The 12,514-nt window shown below is 41.1% G+C and overlaps 1 protein-coding gene across 8 annotated transcripts in view; it reads right to left on the reverse strand.

The window, feature by feature from the left end:
• Positions 1–12,514, reverse strand: part of LOC115737324 — a 32,031-nt gene extending 19,517 nt beyond the window's left edge. For 5 of the 8 annotated variants that reach the window (XM_048273989.1, XM_048273990.1, XM_048273987.1 and 2 more), the window contains exons 1-4: positions 12,329–12,514; positions 2,095–2,640; positions 570–1,751; positions 135–462 (exon numbers count right to left, since the gene is read on the reverse strand). In XM_048273989.1, coding sequence (XP_048129946.1) covers positions 135–462; positions 570–1,751; positions 2,095–2,640; positions 12,329–12,499 — 2,227 coding nt within the window. In that variant the 5' untranslated portion in view covers positions 12,500–12,514. Of the gene's footprint in view, positions 1–134; positions 463–569; positions 1,752–2,094; positions 2,641–3,015; positions 3,144–12,328 lie in introns of those variants that run through there. The other 3 variants (XM_048273988.1, XM_048273992.1, XM_048273993.1) reach the window with 3 other exon arrangements.

Below are 12,514 nucleotides of genomic sequence, written 5' to 3' on the forward strand. Positions count from 1 at the left end.
GCTCTGCGACAGTATAGCAAAAGGTGCATCCACATACATGACCAAACATGTGCAACGATATAGTCATTATTTGAAGTAATTCATACTATATAGCAGGAAATGATATAATCTGGCAAAATTCTCTCATGGCGTACCTCCGTATAGATTCCTCAAAATCATGGAGACAACTTCTACCTCAGCATTATTTCTAAGGCTACGTCCATTGTCTTCACCTTCTTCTCTTCCATTAGAAATATCTATGAAGGAGTAGGGGCCAAACATCGGCCACGGCAAATGACATTTTCTGTAACTTTCGCTGTTAACGTTCTGCCCATTTTGAATTTGATCGTTGTAAAAGGTTGCTCTTGGAAAGCGACTTATCGCAGGATGCATTCTGTACTGGATATCGAGAAGGTGCCTTGGATGACCCAGAGAAACCAACCTTTCGAATAGACTCCTTCCAAAGCCAGCCTTGCTAGAAAGCTATAGAAATAAGAACATACACATACTCAAAGGTCAATTAAGCATAAAATCATCATGTTTATGTATGCTTGTGCACGTTGCTAGTCAAACATTGAGCGATGACATACCTTGCTCTCCACCATTGCAGGCAACTGACATTCATCTCCAACTAAAATTGCATGCCTGACACCGCGAAGTTGTAGCGGAATTATTGACTCGCATTCTTTCAACTGCGCAGCCTCATCAATCACCAATAAGCTGACAGGCTCCATTTTCCTTTCCATGGAGTAGAGCTTATATGAGCTGGAGGCAGTGCAGAAAATCAAGGAAGCCACTTGATAACAGAACTCAGTTATCTTGGGTTTACTCGTAAATCTTGCAAGGTTTAGCCTTCTAAGAGACTTATTAAGAGTTCGCAAAAGAGAGAGGCATTCACGTCTCTCCGACAATAATGCTGTACATAGTGGATCCGTGAGAGTTTTTACTGAAGATGGGTCCGATGAAAATGCTTTCTTCAACTTTCCAGAATCCAATTCCTCTCTACATAGGGAAACTTGAAAAGAATCAAGTGAGATGAGAAGGGACTTAATATCCCGGAAATTATGTTCCAAAAGGTAACTTTTGGGTATGTGGGTGCATAAGATAGAGAAGCATCTTCGGAGAGACTCTGCACTTGACAGGAATATGTGCTTGAAAAATTCCAGAAATGACATGGATTCAGGTTTGGATCCATTACCATTAGGCTCCGATATAATCGTGCTTTCATTCTCCAGAAAAATGTGGTATTGGCCAACACAGCCATTGAGAGTATCAATCATGGAAGTTAGACAGTGCTGCCAACCAGTGTGTCCAGAAAAGCACTGCGCAAGACAATTAACGCGATGATCCAAGAATATTTCCTCCATATCTGAGTCTACTTTCATCCGCTCCTTGTTCCCGAAACATAGCAAGTCTCCTAAGTTATAGAGCAAGCTTTCCCCATGAAAATTTGGGCAAACTGATTCTTTCACCAGCTGCGTAACACGAGAAGCCAATTCCTTGATGGCAACATTTGTCGGAGCACAAACAAGGGTTCTGTGTTTCCTTTGCAAGAGAGTAAAGAGCAGCGCCGCGACGGTTTTGGTCTTCCCTGTCCCTGGAGGACCCTGTATCATTTTTACGGCTGACCTGTGTTGACACTTGGTTGTATCAAGACAATCCAGAACGGCTTTTTTCTGGGATTCATTCAGACTGCAAAACAAGTTCCCATCAAGACTCTCATGTCCGGAGCCATGACTTCGAGCAATACAGAGATTGCAATCTATCTCAGCCTGCGAACAAACGCAGAGTCTTCTGAAAATTCACACCCAGAAAACCAAAGTAAAAGGTAGAAACTGTGAAAAAATTGTTGATTATGTTCCATCCTTGTACAACCTGGACTGATATTGAGCACAAAGGATCTGGTGATGTATAAACAAGGTCTATCACTCATACTACTGCAGCATTGAAATTTAATGTGATTGCGTGACTTTGGGCAATCTTCTTTTGACTGTCTGGAGAAATAACAAGCTAACTATAATTTTTTCAGTAATCGAAATAAGGTTTTGTTGCGACCAATAATATGTTTACCGTAAAACTCTACGGAGATAATGAGTACAGAAACAGAGTCCTTACCGCTGAATCCCTACAGAGAACTCCCTTCTCAATCTTCAAGTCCCGAAATCTGTGCAGCACATTCCATACCCTATTGTTAGTGACTACGTTTATCACGGCAACTGCATACATTGACTCCCAGGTACGATCATCCTTCGCTTCATTATCCAAAAATGCCTTGACTGTGAACTTTGTAGATGCTTGAGCATCCCTGTCAGCATCTCCTGCAATTTCAGCGACCGATGCAAAAGCCAATCTTCCTGCAAACCTTTCTAAGCTGGGAATGGTATCCGGTTTAGCATTAATTAACATAAAAACATCCCCAGGCAAAGTTTTGTAAGGTTCCTTGCCACGGTCAGTGGACCTGTTTCTCCAGTTATCCACTTCCACATGGTAAGCATTCTTCTTGCCTTCAACAAACCCAGTGACTTTTGCGAAAGGCAGCCTAGATACATTCTTCATACTTGAACAGAGACTGGCTCGTGTTTCCTCAAGCAAAGGAAAGACAAAAGAAGCAAGGTATTGCTCAGCTGATTGAAATGACTCGGGGATGCTATTGCTCTCCACCTACAAAATGAGTGTATCGAAAATGAAACATCACCAACCAACTTCACTCGATATATCGAGCGGCTCTGTCCTCTGTCGTATCAATGTCACAAGGATAGGACATCATATAGCATACTGAAAAGGCAAACATTTCCCCTGACACCTAGTGACTTCGCCACATAGAGACAGTGAGCAAGGTCCTTCCCCACTATACATCAGTCCAACTTTACATTAGCAACGCTCACAAAAGAAACATTGTAAAAGAGCAAGGAACTAACATCATTCAGAAATGCATTAAACTTATACTGATGATAGTACGAAAGCGTGATCAGAACAACAAACACAGCCCAAGAAAAGGGGGAAAACAAGAAAGAAAAGAGACTGAGAAATCAGAACCTTGTCCTTGTAGAGATTGATATTGAAGATCTCTTGAAGAGACCAAGAGAGGATAATATCAATCAGGTCTCTGGGCTTGTCTTTCTTCCTGCCAGAACCAGCTCCCACACCCATCTCTAAAGCCATAAGAGTCCTTACTTTCCCGTCGAAGACGACGAATGTGTCTGAGAATTTCAAGCAAACAAGAGACCGAGAGATCAAATGTGGACAAGCGAGAAGCTTTGACACTCGGGGAATCAATCCCGTCCGAGACGAGCGTTTAAAAAAGGCGGTAGGAGAGTGCCCGCGGGCAGTGTGAAAGGGGGACTAGAAAGGAAGCTCGCGACTCGTGAAAAGTCTTGGTCTCCTCGTACTTCCGAAGGGTATATGATCCGACATCCCCAAACCTTTGACATGCCAGGTGTTTTTGCACAATGCATGTGGCTTCGCAATACAGGCTTTTTACATCGTTCCCTACCCCACTTACAGCGAATCAAAGCAAGATATATATGCCTTGCCGACCAAAAAAGGTAAGAGAGATGTGGGCCCCAAACCCACGAACAATGGTTTGCTTGGCTTAAGCTTTCTTGCATGCTAAGCCTTTCGTCACTGTACCGTACACACGGTCTTTCCTCGTCCGGAACATCTGATGTCGGACGTGCTTGGAGCTTGGATTGAGATTGGCCAGAATCGCGTTCCTTTTTCTAATTCGAACGACCACACATGCGTACACGCGTCTTGCTCTTAAGCATGATTGTGTTTGACGTCCACCTTGAGGAGGACCTAAAACCGTAGCCCCTTAACGAGGCGATCGTCGGATTAAACTTTGGAATGTAACGAAGGAAAGAAAAAACTTTTAGAGCGTCCACATAATTTTGGCGACTGGATCCTAAGTGTCAAACAGATGAGTCGAGATATGATCCAACCTATACCGATTTATTTAATTTATTTTGACTCATTTTCATGCTATACAAATTAAGTGATCCATACCCCGCTCAACATGTATTGTTAAAATAATTCAATATTAAAATCCAGTTTAGAGAAAATTATCTTTTATACATTTTTAGAAATATAGATATTGCTAAAAAAATTTTACTTAACTCATTTATGACCCATTTAAAATCCATTTAAGACCCATTAAGTTTTTAAGTAACTCATTTACGAATCACTTTTAAAATTTAAGTAATCTATTTATGATCCATCATCACGAAATATGAGTCGAATATGGGTTCTAGACCCATTCTGTCACTTTTACTAATGAGGTCTTACATGGAGCGATTCGAAGTTCGAGCTTCTGAAAACTCGTGGGGTTATATATGGTAATTCTAACCGCAAAGGTTTTCTATGAAAAACTACAAGAGATTCATGGGATTATTGTCTATCACGTTATATTTCGATTTTGGTCGCAGTAAACGAGATAGAAGATTAATTTGTTTCCCACCATTTTGCAATTCCTTGAAAAAGAAATATTTATGCGCTTATCGACATAATTTTGTTTTTCAACCGTTGCCTTTCTAGTCCGCTAAAGGCCGAGAGCCGTATGGTGGAGCCCTTCCACTTCCACTCATGATTAGAAAAAACGAAGGAATGCTCGTTTAAGACCTCCGGTCAAGTAAGGCGGGCGAGAAAGGAAGCCGATGGCTCTGGAAAAGTCTTGATGAGATTCCTCGTATTCCAGAACGCTACTTGGTCCGATTTCGCCAGGACTTTACAGGCCGGGATTATAGAAGAAAATTACTCATTCAGTCGGGTAAACATATAGTGCTGATGTCAATTTAGTTTTCAATTTTTTTTTAATTTTATCGATTTGGCCCTCAACTTTCTCGTGCAATTCGATCCTATGCAATCTTTCTAGCCAATTTTCGCCAAAAACCGCTAACATCACGATGTGTCACGTAAAATATCCGGCAATGACTGAATCGTTATATCAACAATTTCTAGGAAAAATTTGACAGAAAGGATTAGATTGAAATTTCGACCAAAGGTTTATGACTTAATTGACGAAATTAAAAAAATTTAAGGTTGAATCGATATTTGTACAATAGATTTAAGACTGGTTGGGTAATTCTCTCGAACTTTTTGCATGATGCGTATGACCTTGCAAGACAGGGAGTTTCATCGTTCCACACTTGTTTCAAAGCGGAGGAGCTGTGTGACTCGGAGCAACAAAGAAAAAGTTACTTTGGATAAAGCTTTCCTGCGTGCTGGGGTTTCTTGCTTGTACCGTACACACCACACACGCCTTTTTTCCTTGGGTCTGAAGTAATCGGTGTCATGGATGTCTGGAGTAGACTAACAAGCACATGTTCCATTTTCAAATTCAAATGGCCACACCTGTGTACATGCGACTTGATCTCATGACTGGTTATGAAAATTGGAAATGAGTTTAGGTCGTGATTAGTACGTGATTACTAAGTGTTTAAGTTGTTGTTATACCACATCGATTGTCAATGCGTTCCGTAAGCTCTTTATATTCACGTAATCTCCTTTCACTTATCGGTTTAAGATTTTGAGTTGGATTTTCTAACATAATATCATAGCCATAGAAATTGTCATTGTACTCGTGTGAAGGGCAACAACGAGATTGATTGCATCATAAGCACAATTAAGTACGCTTCCTTAATGGGAAATGAGTCGTTAATTTCTGCGTTTTACCTTTTCATTGTCTCTTTGATTTTTACATTTAAAGATGATGAATTTACGAGTTTCTTAACAGGAGCGAGGGAATTCGATATAGTCCCGTAAATATATAGATGATAGTAGTAATCCAAATAAAATTATCTGGTCAACCCAAAATTGTAGCCGCCGCTACCAGTGCCAACCCCTAATTATACAATCCCACTTTTACCATCTAGACCCTACACCTTCCGAAGTGGAAGAATATCGGGCCACGCGAACGGCCCAGATTTCTTTTTGCTCATGCACTTACCCAACGCATAATTCTGCTCTCTTGGTCTCATTTCCTATTATTAATAACAAGATTAATATCATGGAAAACTTTAAATTAGTACATCTATGATAAATTTATCTTAAATTATTTTTTTATCACAAATATTCTTAAACTGATATACTTATGACAAATTTATCCCAAATTGATAAATATGTGAAAAATTTACCCTCTGTTAATTTTCGTTAAATCTAATCGTTAAAGTGTTAAGTTGTATGACACGTAGCAATTGACGAGTGTATCAGCTTGGGATTTTTACCATTTGTTTATCACAAGTGTATCGGTTTGAAAATTTTCGTGGTATTAACTCAATTTAACGAATGGTAAATTTATCACGGATGTACTAGTTTTTTATTTTTTGTGGTAAAAAAAATTAGTTTATGGTAAATTTATTACATATATACCAATTTATGGTTTTTGATGGTCAAAAAAATAATTTTGGATAAATTTGTTACAACCGTATCGGTTTGGGATTTTTCGTGATAAAAAAAATAGCTTGAGGTAAATTTGTCGTATCAATTTGGGATTTTTCATAGTATGAACCCTTAATAATAATTGTTTGGATAGCAATAGCATTACATCATGTCGAAGAAAATGAAAGATTCTAAAACCCCCAAAGAAGAAAAGAAGAAAGAAAAAACTCGAGGGTTGAAAATAAGAAAGAATTAAAGAAATGATAAAAGGAAAAAAGACGCAAATAGTCTTTGAACTTTGGTCCAACATGTAACGCGGTCTTTGAATTTTTAATTTGTTCAATAGCGTCGGAGAACTTTAAGCCAATATATAACGAGGTCTCCGAACTTTTAACTAAGATATGAGCTTTTAGTACATATTTAATTTAGTCCCCAAGCCATATGAAAATGTTCGTTGTCGACCCTATCTTAAATAAACGGAACGACTATATTGAATATGTACCAAAATTTCAAGAGTTAGATTGAACAAAATAAAAGTTTAGGGTCCACATTAAACATTACTGTAAAATTCATGTACCATATTAAATAAATTTAAAGTTTAGTAATCATATTACATATTGGACCAAAGTTAAAAGAGACTATCCGTGGATTATCCCCGTGATAAAATTCAGTGCGATTCTGCCATCTCCATCCACTGTCGTGTTTGGCTTGGAAACCACCCTAAAATCCACTGCGATTTGCGCATCCTTCTCGCTTGATCATCTCTGGATTTGCGGGTAATTCGAGTTGCTGGGTTAAGCTTCCGGCTCCTCCGTGGATCTCTCGCTCCGGAGGTTCCAGCGAGGGGAAACCAAAACGACTTGCGCTTCTCGCGTCGTCAATCGCTGGAGAAAGGTGAGGTGCAAGTGGTGTTCGTTTCGTTGCTTTCGGTGAATTGATCGACTGCGTTTTTGCCTCTCAGTGGTAAACGAGATGATGGAGAGCCAATTACGGATATCTCGATTCGCTTTGGTTTTAGATTAGGATCAAGAGTATGTTACGTAATTTTGTTAGCCCTAGCCCAGACACCTGAACAGAACATTCTGTGCTATTAATCCAAACAAACATATCCAGACATAAAAGCTAGAAGAAGATAAACGACTAAGAAGGTCCGCGCCTTCTTGAAAATGCCCGGCATGAGCACGGACATGGAAATTCTTGCCCTATATGAAAAATTCCTGGTGAAGAAATTGTATTTTCCCCTGGTTCTGTCAAAAGCTCCTTGTGAAGAAGGGAACAGATACGGGGTTTCTCAAATACGAAGCCCACCGAAGATGGAACGCATCTCTTGATCTAGCCCAGTTACTTGAGACCCGAGATTCGCTTCGCTATCCTCGTCTTTCGAAAGCAAGTGCCTGACTATACTAGATGACGAGGGGTGGAATCTCATCGAAAGCAGGCTCTCGCTCGCTCCCAGATTAGAAATATCGGCCCCGGTACCATGGAAACGAGCAATACCATCAGAAGAATCCCATGTCTTTGGAACTTCCTGATCCCTATACGACGGATGCAACATGCGCCAGTAAGATTAGTTCGAAAAAAGATCAATTCAAGTTGGTTCTCGAGGTCATTCGGCCAGGAAAGTGAATCATATGAACAATTGGATAAGTTTTCGATCTGTAAGTTAGGGGAGAAAGATGAGACTTACCCTTCCAGACATTTCTCGTTGCAGCGACCATTGAAATCGTCTGTATACGCTTTGAACTCGATGCCGAGACGTTCAGCCAGTCTCATTGCATCCATTAAGGGCAATACATCCCAAATCTTCAGGATTTGGATGTATCTCAGTTCCTTCAGTATATCCACAGTGCACAACACGTAGAGACCTTCGACCTTGAATTGCTTCACCATATGAGAAGAGCTTTTAGGGAATAAACCCACATTACTCTTCTCAGGTCTCCAGCCACCAGCAAGTTTGGATAAGAGGTTCAAGATTGCCATCCGGGTCGCAAGCGACGCCAGTTTTCGGAAAGACTTCACAAAGTTGTCGCCAAAGAAAACCTACGGAGACGAATAGCCAACAAGAAAAGGTATTGTCATCGATTCTGCAGAAGTCAAATGTTCATATTGAACCGACAAATATAGCAAAGAAAACCACCGCGCAAAGTTCTTTACCCTCCACCGAGCATTTTTAAACAGGACACTAATGCCATCGCGCGGATCATCGAGCCGACTATCCTCTTTCTTCCCATCCGAAATGGCTTTAACTTCATCAGTCCCGGAGGAACATCCTTGGCTCTTAGCATCCTGACGAGCATTTCTAAATAGGACATTATTGCCATCTCGCGGATCATTGAGCCAAACATTCTCTTTCTTCCCATCCGAAATGGCTTTAACTTCATTGGTCCTGGAGGAACATCCTCGGCTCTTAGCATCCTGAAAGCAATTTGCCCTCCACCTCTCATTTCTAAATAGCACACCACTTCCATCAACCGGATCATCGAGCTGATTATTCCTCCCATCCAAAGCGGCCTTAACATCATCAACGCTGAAGAAACACCCACGGATCTTAGCATCATGAACCAAAGCTTCCCATACAGATTTACTTCTCGTCAGCGTTCTCTCGTTCCCCAAAATCCAGAGAGAGTATCTACACAGAGGCAGCAAGAAGCAGGGATTGTAGATAGCATATTATGGCGAAATATAGATTGCCCAGTTAAGCAGGAATAGAAGAGACTACCTTGCCCTGGTAAGAGTGACATTGGTTCTCTTGGCATCCGACACGAACCCAATCGAACCGCGAGGGTTTGATCTCACAGTGGATACTATTATGACGTCCTCTTCACCCCCTTGGAACCCATCCACTGACCTCACTTTCACTGTAAAGCCTTTGATGTTTTCGTATCCTTTTCCAATCTCCTGTTGTATTGCAGCAACCTGAGCTCCATATGGAGATATCACGCCGACACTTAGATCTTCTCCTGAAGACTTGCATGCTGCAGAAAAACGAAGACAATACAATTAAAGGTGGCATGGTAGTCTATTCGAAAGATATAGTGGTTATTTGCATGAATTTATGCTATTTTGGCAAGAAAGAATATGAACTGGCAAAATTCTCTAACGGCGTACCTTCATATAGATTCTTCAAAATCGTCGAGACAACTCCTACCTCAACATAGTTTCTAAGGCTACGTCCATCATCCCCAACTTCTTCTCTCCCATTAGAAATATCTATGAAGGAGTAGGGGCCAAACATTGGCCACTGCAAATGACATTTGCTGTAGCTTTTGCCAGTAACATTCGGCCCGTCCAGAATTTGATTTTTGTAAAAGGTTGATATTGGGAAGCGACTTATCGCAGGATGCATTCTGTGCTGGACATTGAGAAGGTGTCTGGGATGACCCAGAGAACTCAATCTTTCGAATAGACTCCTTCCAAAGCCAGCCTTGTAAGAAAGCTATAGAAACAAAAACAATTCAAAAACTAAAGGTCGATTAAGCATAAGTCCTTTCATGCCAGACAAAGATTCAGCTGTAACATACCTTGCTTTCAACCATAGCAGGCAACTGACATTCATCTCCCACTAAAACTGCGTGCCTGACACCTCGCAGTTGTAGCGGAATCATTGACTCGCATTCTTTCAACTGTGCAGCCTCATCGATCACCAATAAACTGACGGGCTCCATTTCCATGGAGCATAGCTTATACGAGCTAGAGACAGTGCAGAAAATCAAGGAAGCCGCTTGATGACAGAACTCCGCTATCATGCTCTTACTCGTAAATGTTGGAAGGTTTAGCCTTCCGAGAGACGTATTGAGACTTTGCAAAACAGAGAGGCAATCACGTCTCTTCATGGACAACGATGTATATAGTGTATCTGTGCAAGTTTTGAATGAAGATGGGCATGACGAAAATGCTTCCTTCAACTTTCCGGAATCCAACTTCTCTCTATATAGTAGAATTTCAAAAGAATCAAGTAAGATGAGAAGTGACTTAATGTCCTGGAAATTTTGTTCAAGAAGGTAACTTTTGGATATATGGGTGCATAAGATAGAGAAGCATCTCCGGAGAGACTCTGCACTTGACTTGAATCTGTGCTTGAAAAAATCCACAAATGACTTAAATTCAGGTTTGGATTCGTTTTTGCCGCTTCTACATTTGCTCCCTAGATCGTTACCATTATGCTCCCATATGATATTGCACTCCTTGTCCAGTAAAATGTGGTATCCGAGGACACAGTCATCAAGAGTATCGATCATGGAAGTTAGACAACGCCGCCAACCAGTGACTACGGAAAAGCACTCCGCAACACGATTAACGCGATGATCCAAGTATATTTCCTCCATATCTGAATCTACTTTCATCCGCTCCTTGTTCCCGATACATAGCATGTCTCCTAAGTTACACATCAAGCTTTCCCCACAAGTTGTGCAACCCGATTGTTTCACCAGCTGCAAAACACGAGATGCCAATTCCCTGATGGCAACATTTGTCGGAGCACAAACAAGGGTTCTGTGTTTCCTTTTCAAGAGAGTAAAGAGCAGAGCCGCGACAGTTTTGGTCTTCCCTGTCCCCGGAGGACCCTGTATCATTTCCACAGCTGACCTGTGTTGGCACTCGATGGTATCAAGACAAGCCAGAACTGCTTTTGTCTGGGATTCATTCAGACTACCAAACAAGCTCTTATTGAGACCCTCAAGTCCAGAGCCAAGACTATGAGCAATACAGAGATTGCAATCTTTCTCAGCCTGCAAACAAACACATATCCTTTTGAAAATCGACACCCTGATAACCTAAGTAAAAGTTAGAAACCATGAAATTTATTGATTTTGTTGCATCCTTGTACAACCTGCTCAAACATTGAGCACAAATGATTGTGCGATGCATAAGCAGGGTCTATCACTGAATCTTGGTTATATTACTGCAGCATTGAACTTTGTTGTGATTTTCTTTCGACTCTTTGGAGAAATAAAAAGCTAACTCAAGAGAGAATGGAGTTTTTTTATAATCAGGATGAAGTTTTATTGCGGCAATAATATGTTTCACCACTGACTGTACGGCGAAAATAAGTAGAGAAAATCCTTACCACTGAATCTGTACATAGAACTTCCTTTACAATCTTCAAATTCCAAAATCTGTGTAGCCCATTCCATATCCTATCGTTAGTGACGGCATTCATCAGATAAACTGCAAACATGGACTTGCAGTTGCGAACATCATTCGTTTCGTCGTCAAGTAATGCCTTGACTATGAACTTCGTTGATGTTCGAGCGTCCCCGTCGTCGTCGTCTTCCACCATCGCAGCAACTGATGCAAATGCCCATCTTCCTGCAAACCTTTCTAAGCTGGGAATGGTATCTGGCTTAGCATTAGTTAGCATCAAAACATCCCCAGGGGAAGTTTTGTAAGGTTCCTTGCCACGGTTACTGGACCTGTTTCTCCAGTAATCCACTTCGACATGGTAAGCATTCTTCTCGCCTTCAACAAACCCAGTGACGTTCGCGAAAGGCAGCCTACGTACATTCTGCATACTTGAACAGAGTCCCGCTCGTGTTTCCTCCAGCAAAGGAAAGATAAAAGAAGCAAGGTATTGCTCAACAGATTGAAATGACTCTGGGATGCACTCCACCTACAAAACGGGTGTACTCAAAATCAAACACGACCAACCTTCTTCACTCCATAGGATCGAGCAGACTCAGTCGTCTGCCACATCAATGTCACTAGGATAGGACATCATATAGCCAATAACTTCCCCACGTAGAGACATAGAGCAAGGTCCTTCTCCACTGGACAATAGTCCAACTATACATAACAAGGCTCACAAAAAAAAAACCATTGCCGAAGAGCGAAGAACTAACATCATTTAAAGAATTTCGACCTGACACCCATTAAACTTGTACTGATAATAGTACCAACAAGCACGATCCGAACATCCCAATAGCCAGAGAAAAAAAAGGGAAAAAACAAGAAAGGAAAGAGAATGAGAAAAGAGAACCTTGTCCCTGTAGAGATTGATATTGAAGATGTCTTGAAGAGACCAAGAGAAGATAGCATCAGTCAGGTCACTGGGCTTGTCTTTCCTCCTGCTAGAACGAGCCTCTGCGCCTTCTGTAGAATCCATGACCAACCATCCTTTGCTCATTCTCAGAGCCGGCTCAGAAGCCATGAGAAAAAAAAAATC

This window comes from Rhodamnia argentea, chromosome 2 (assembly GCF_020921035.1).
Source record: "Rhodamnia argentea isolate NSW1041297 chromosome 2, ASM2092103v1, whole genome shotgun sequence".
Lineage (NCBI taxonomy): Eukaryota > Viridiplantae > Streptophyta > Magnoliopsida > Myrtales > Myrtaceae > Rhodamnia > Rhodamnia argentea.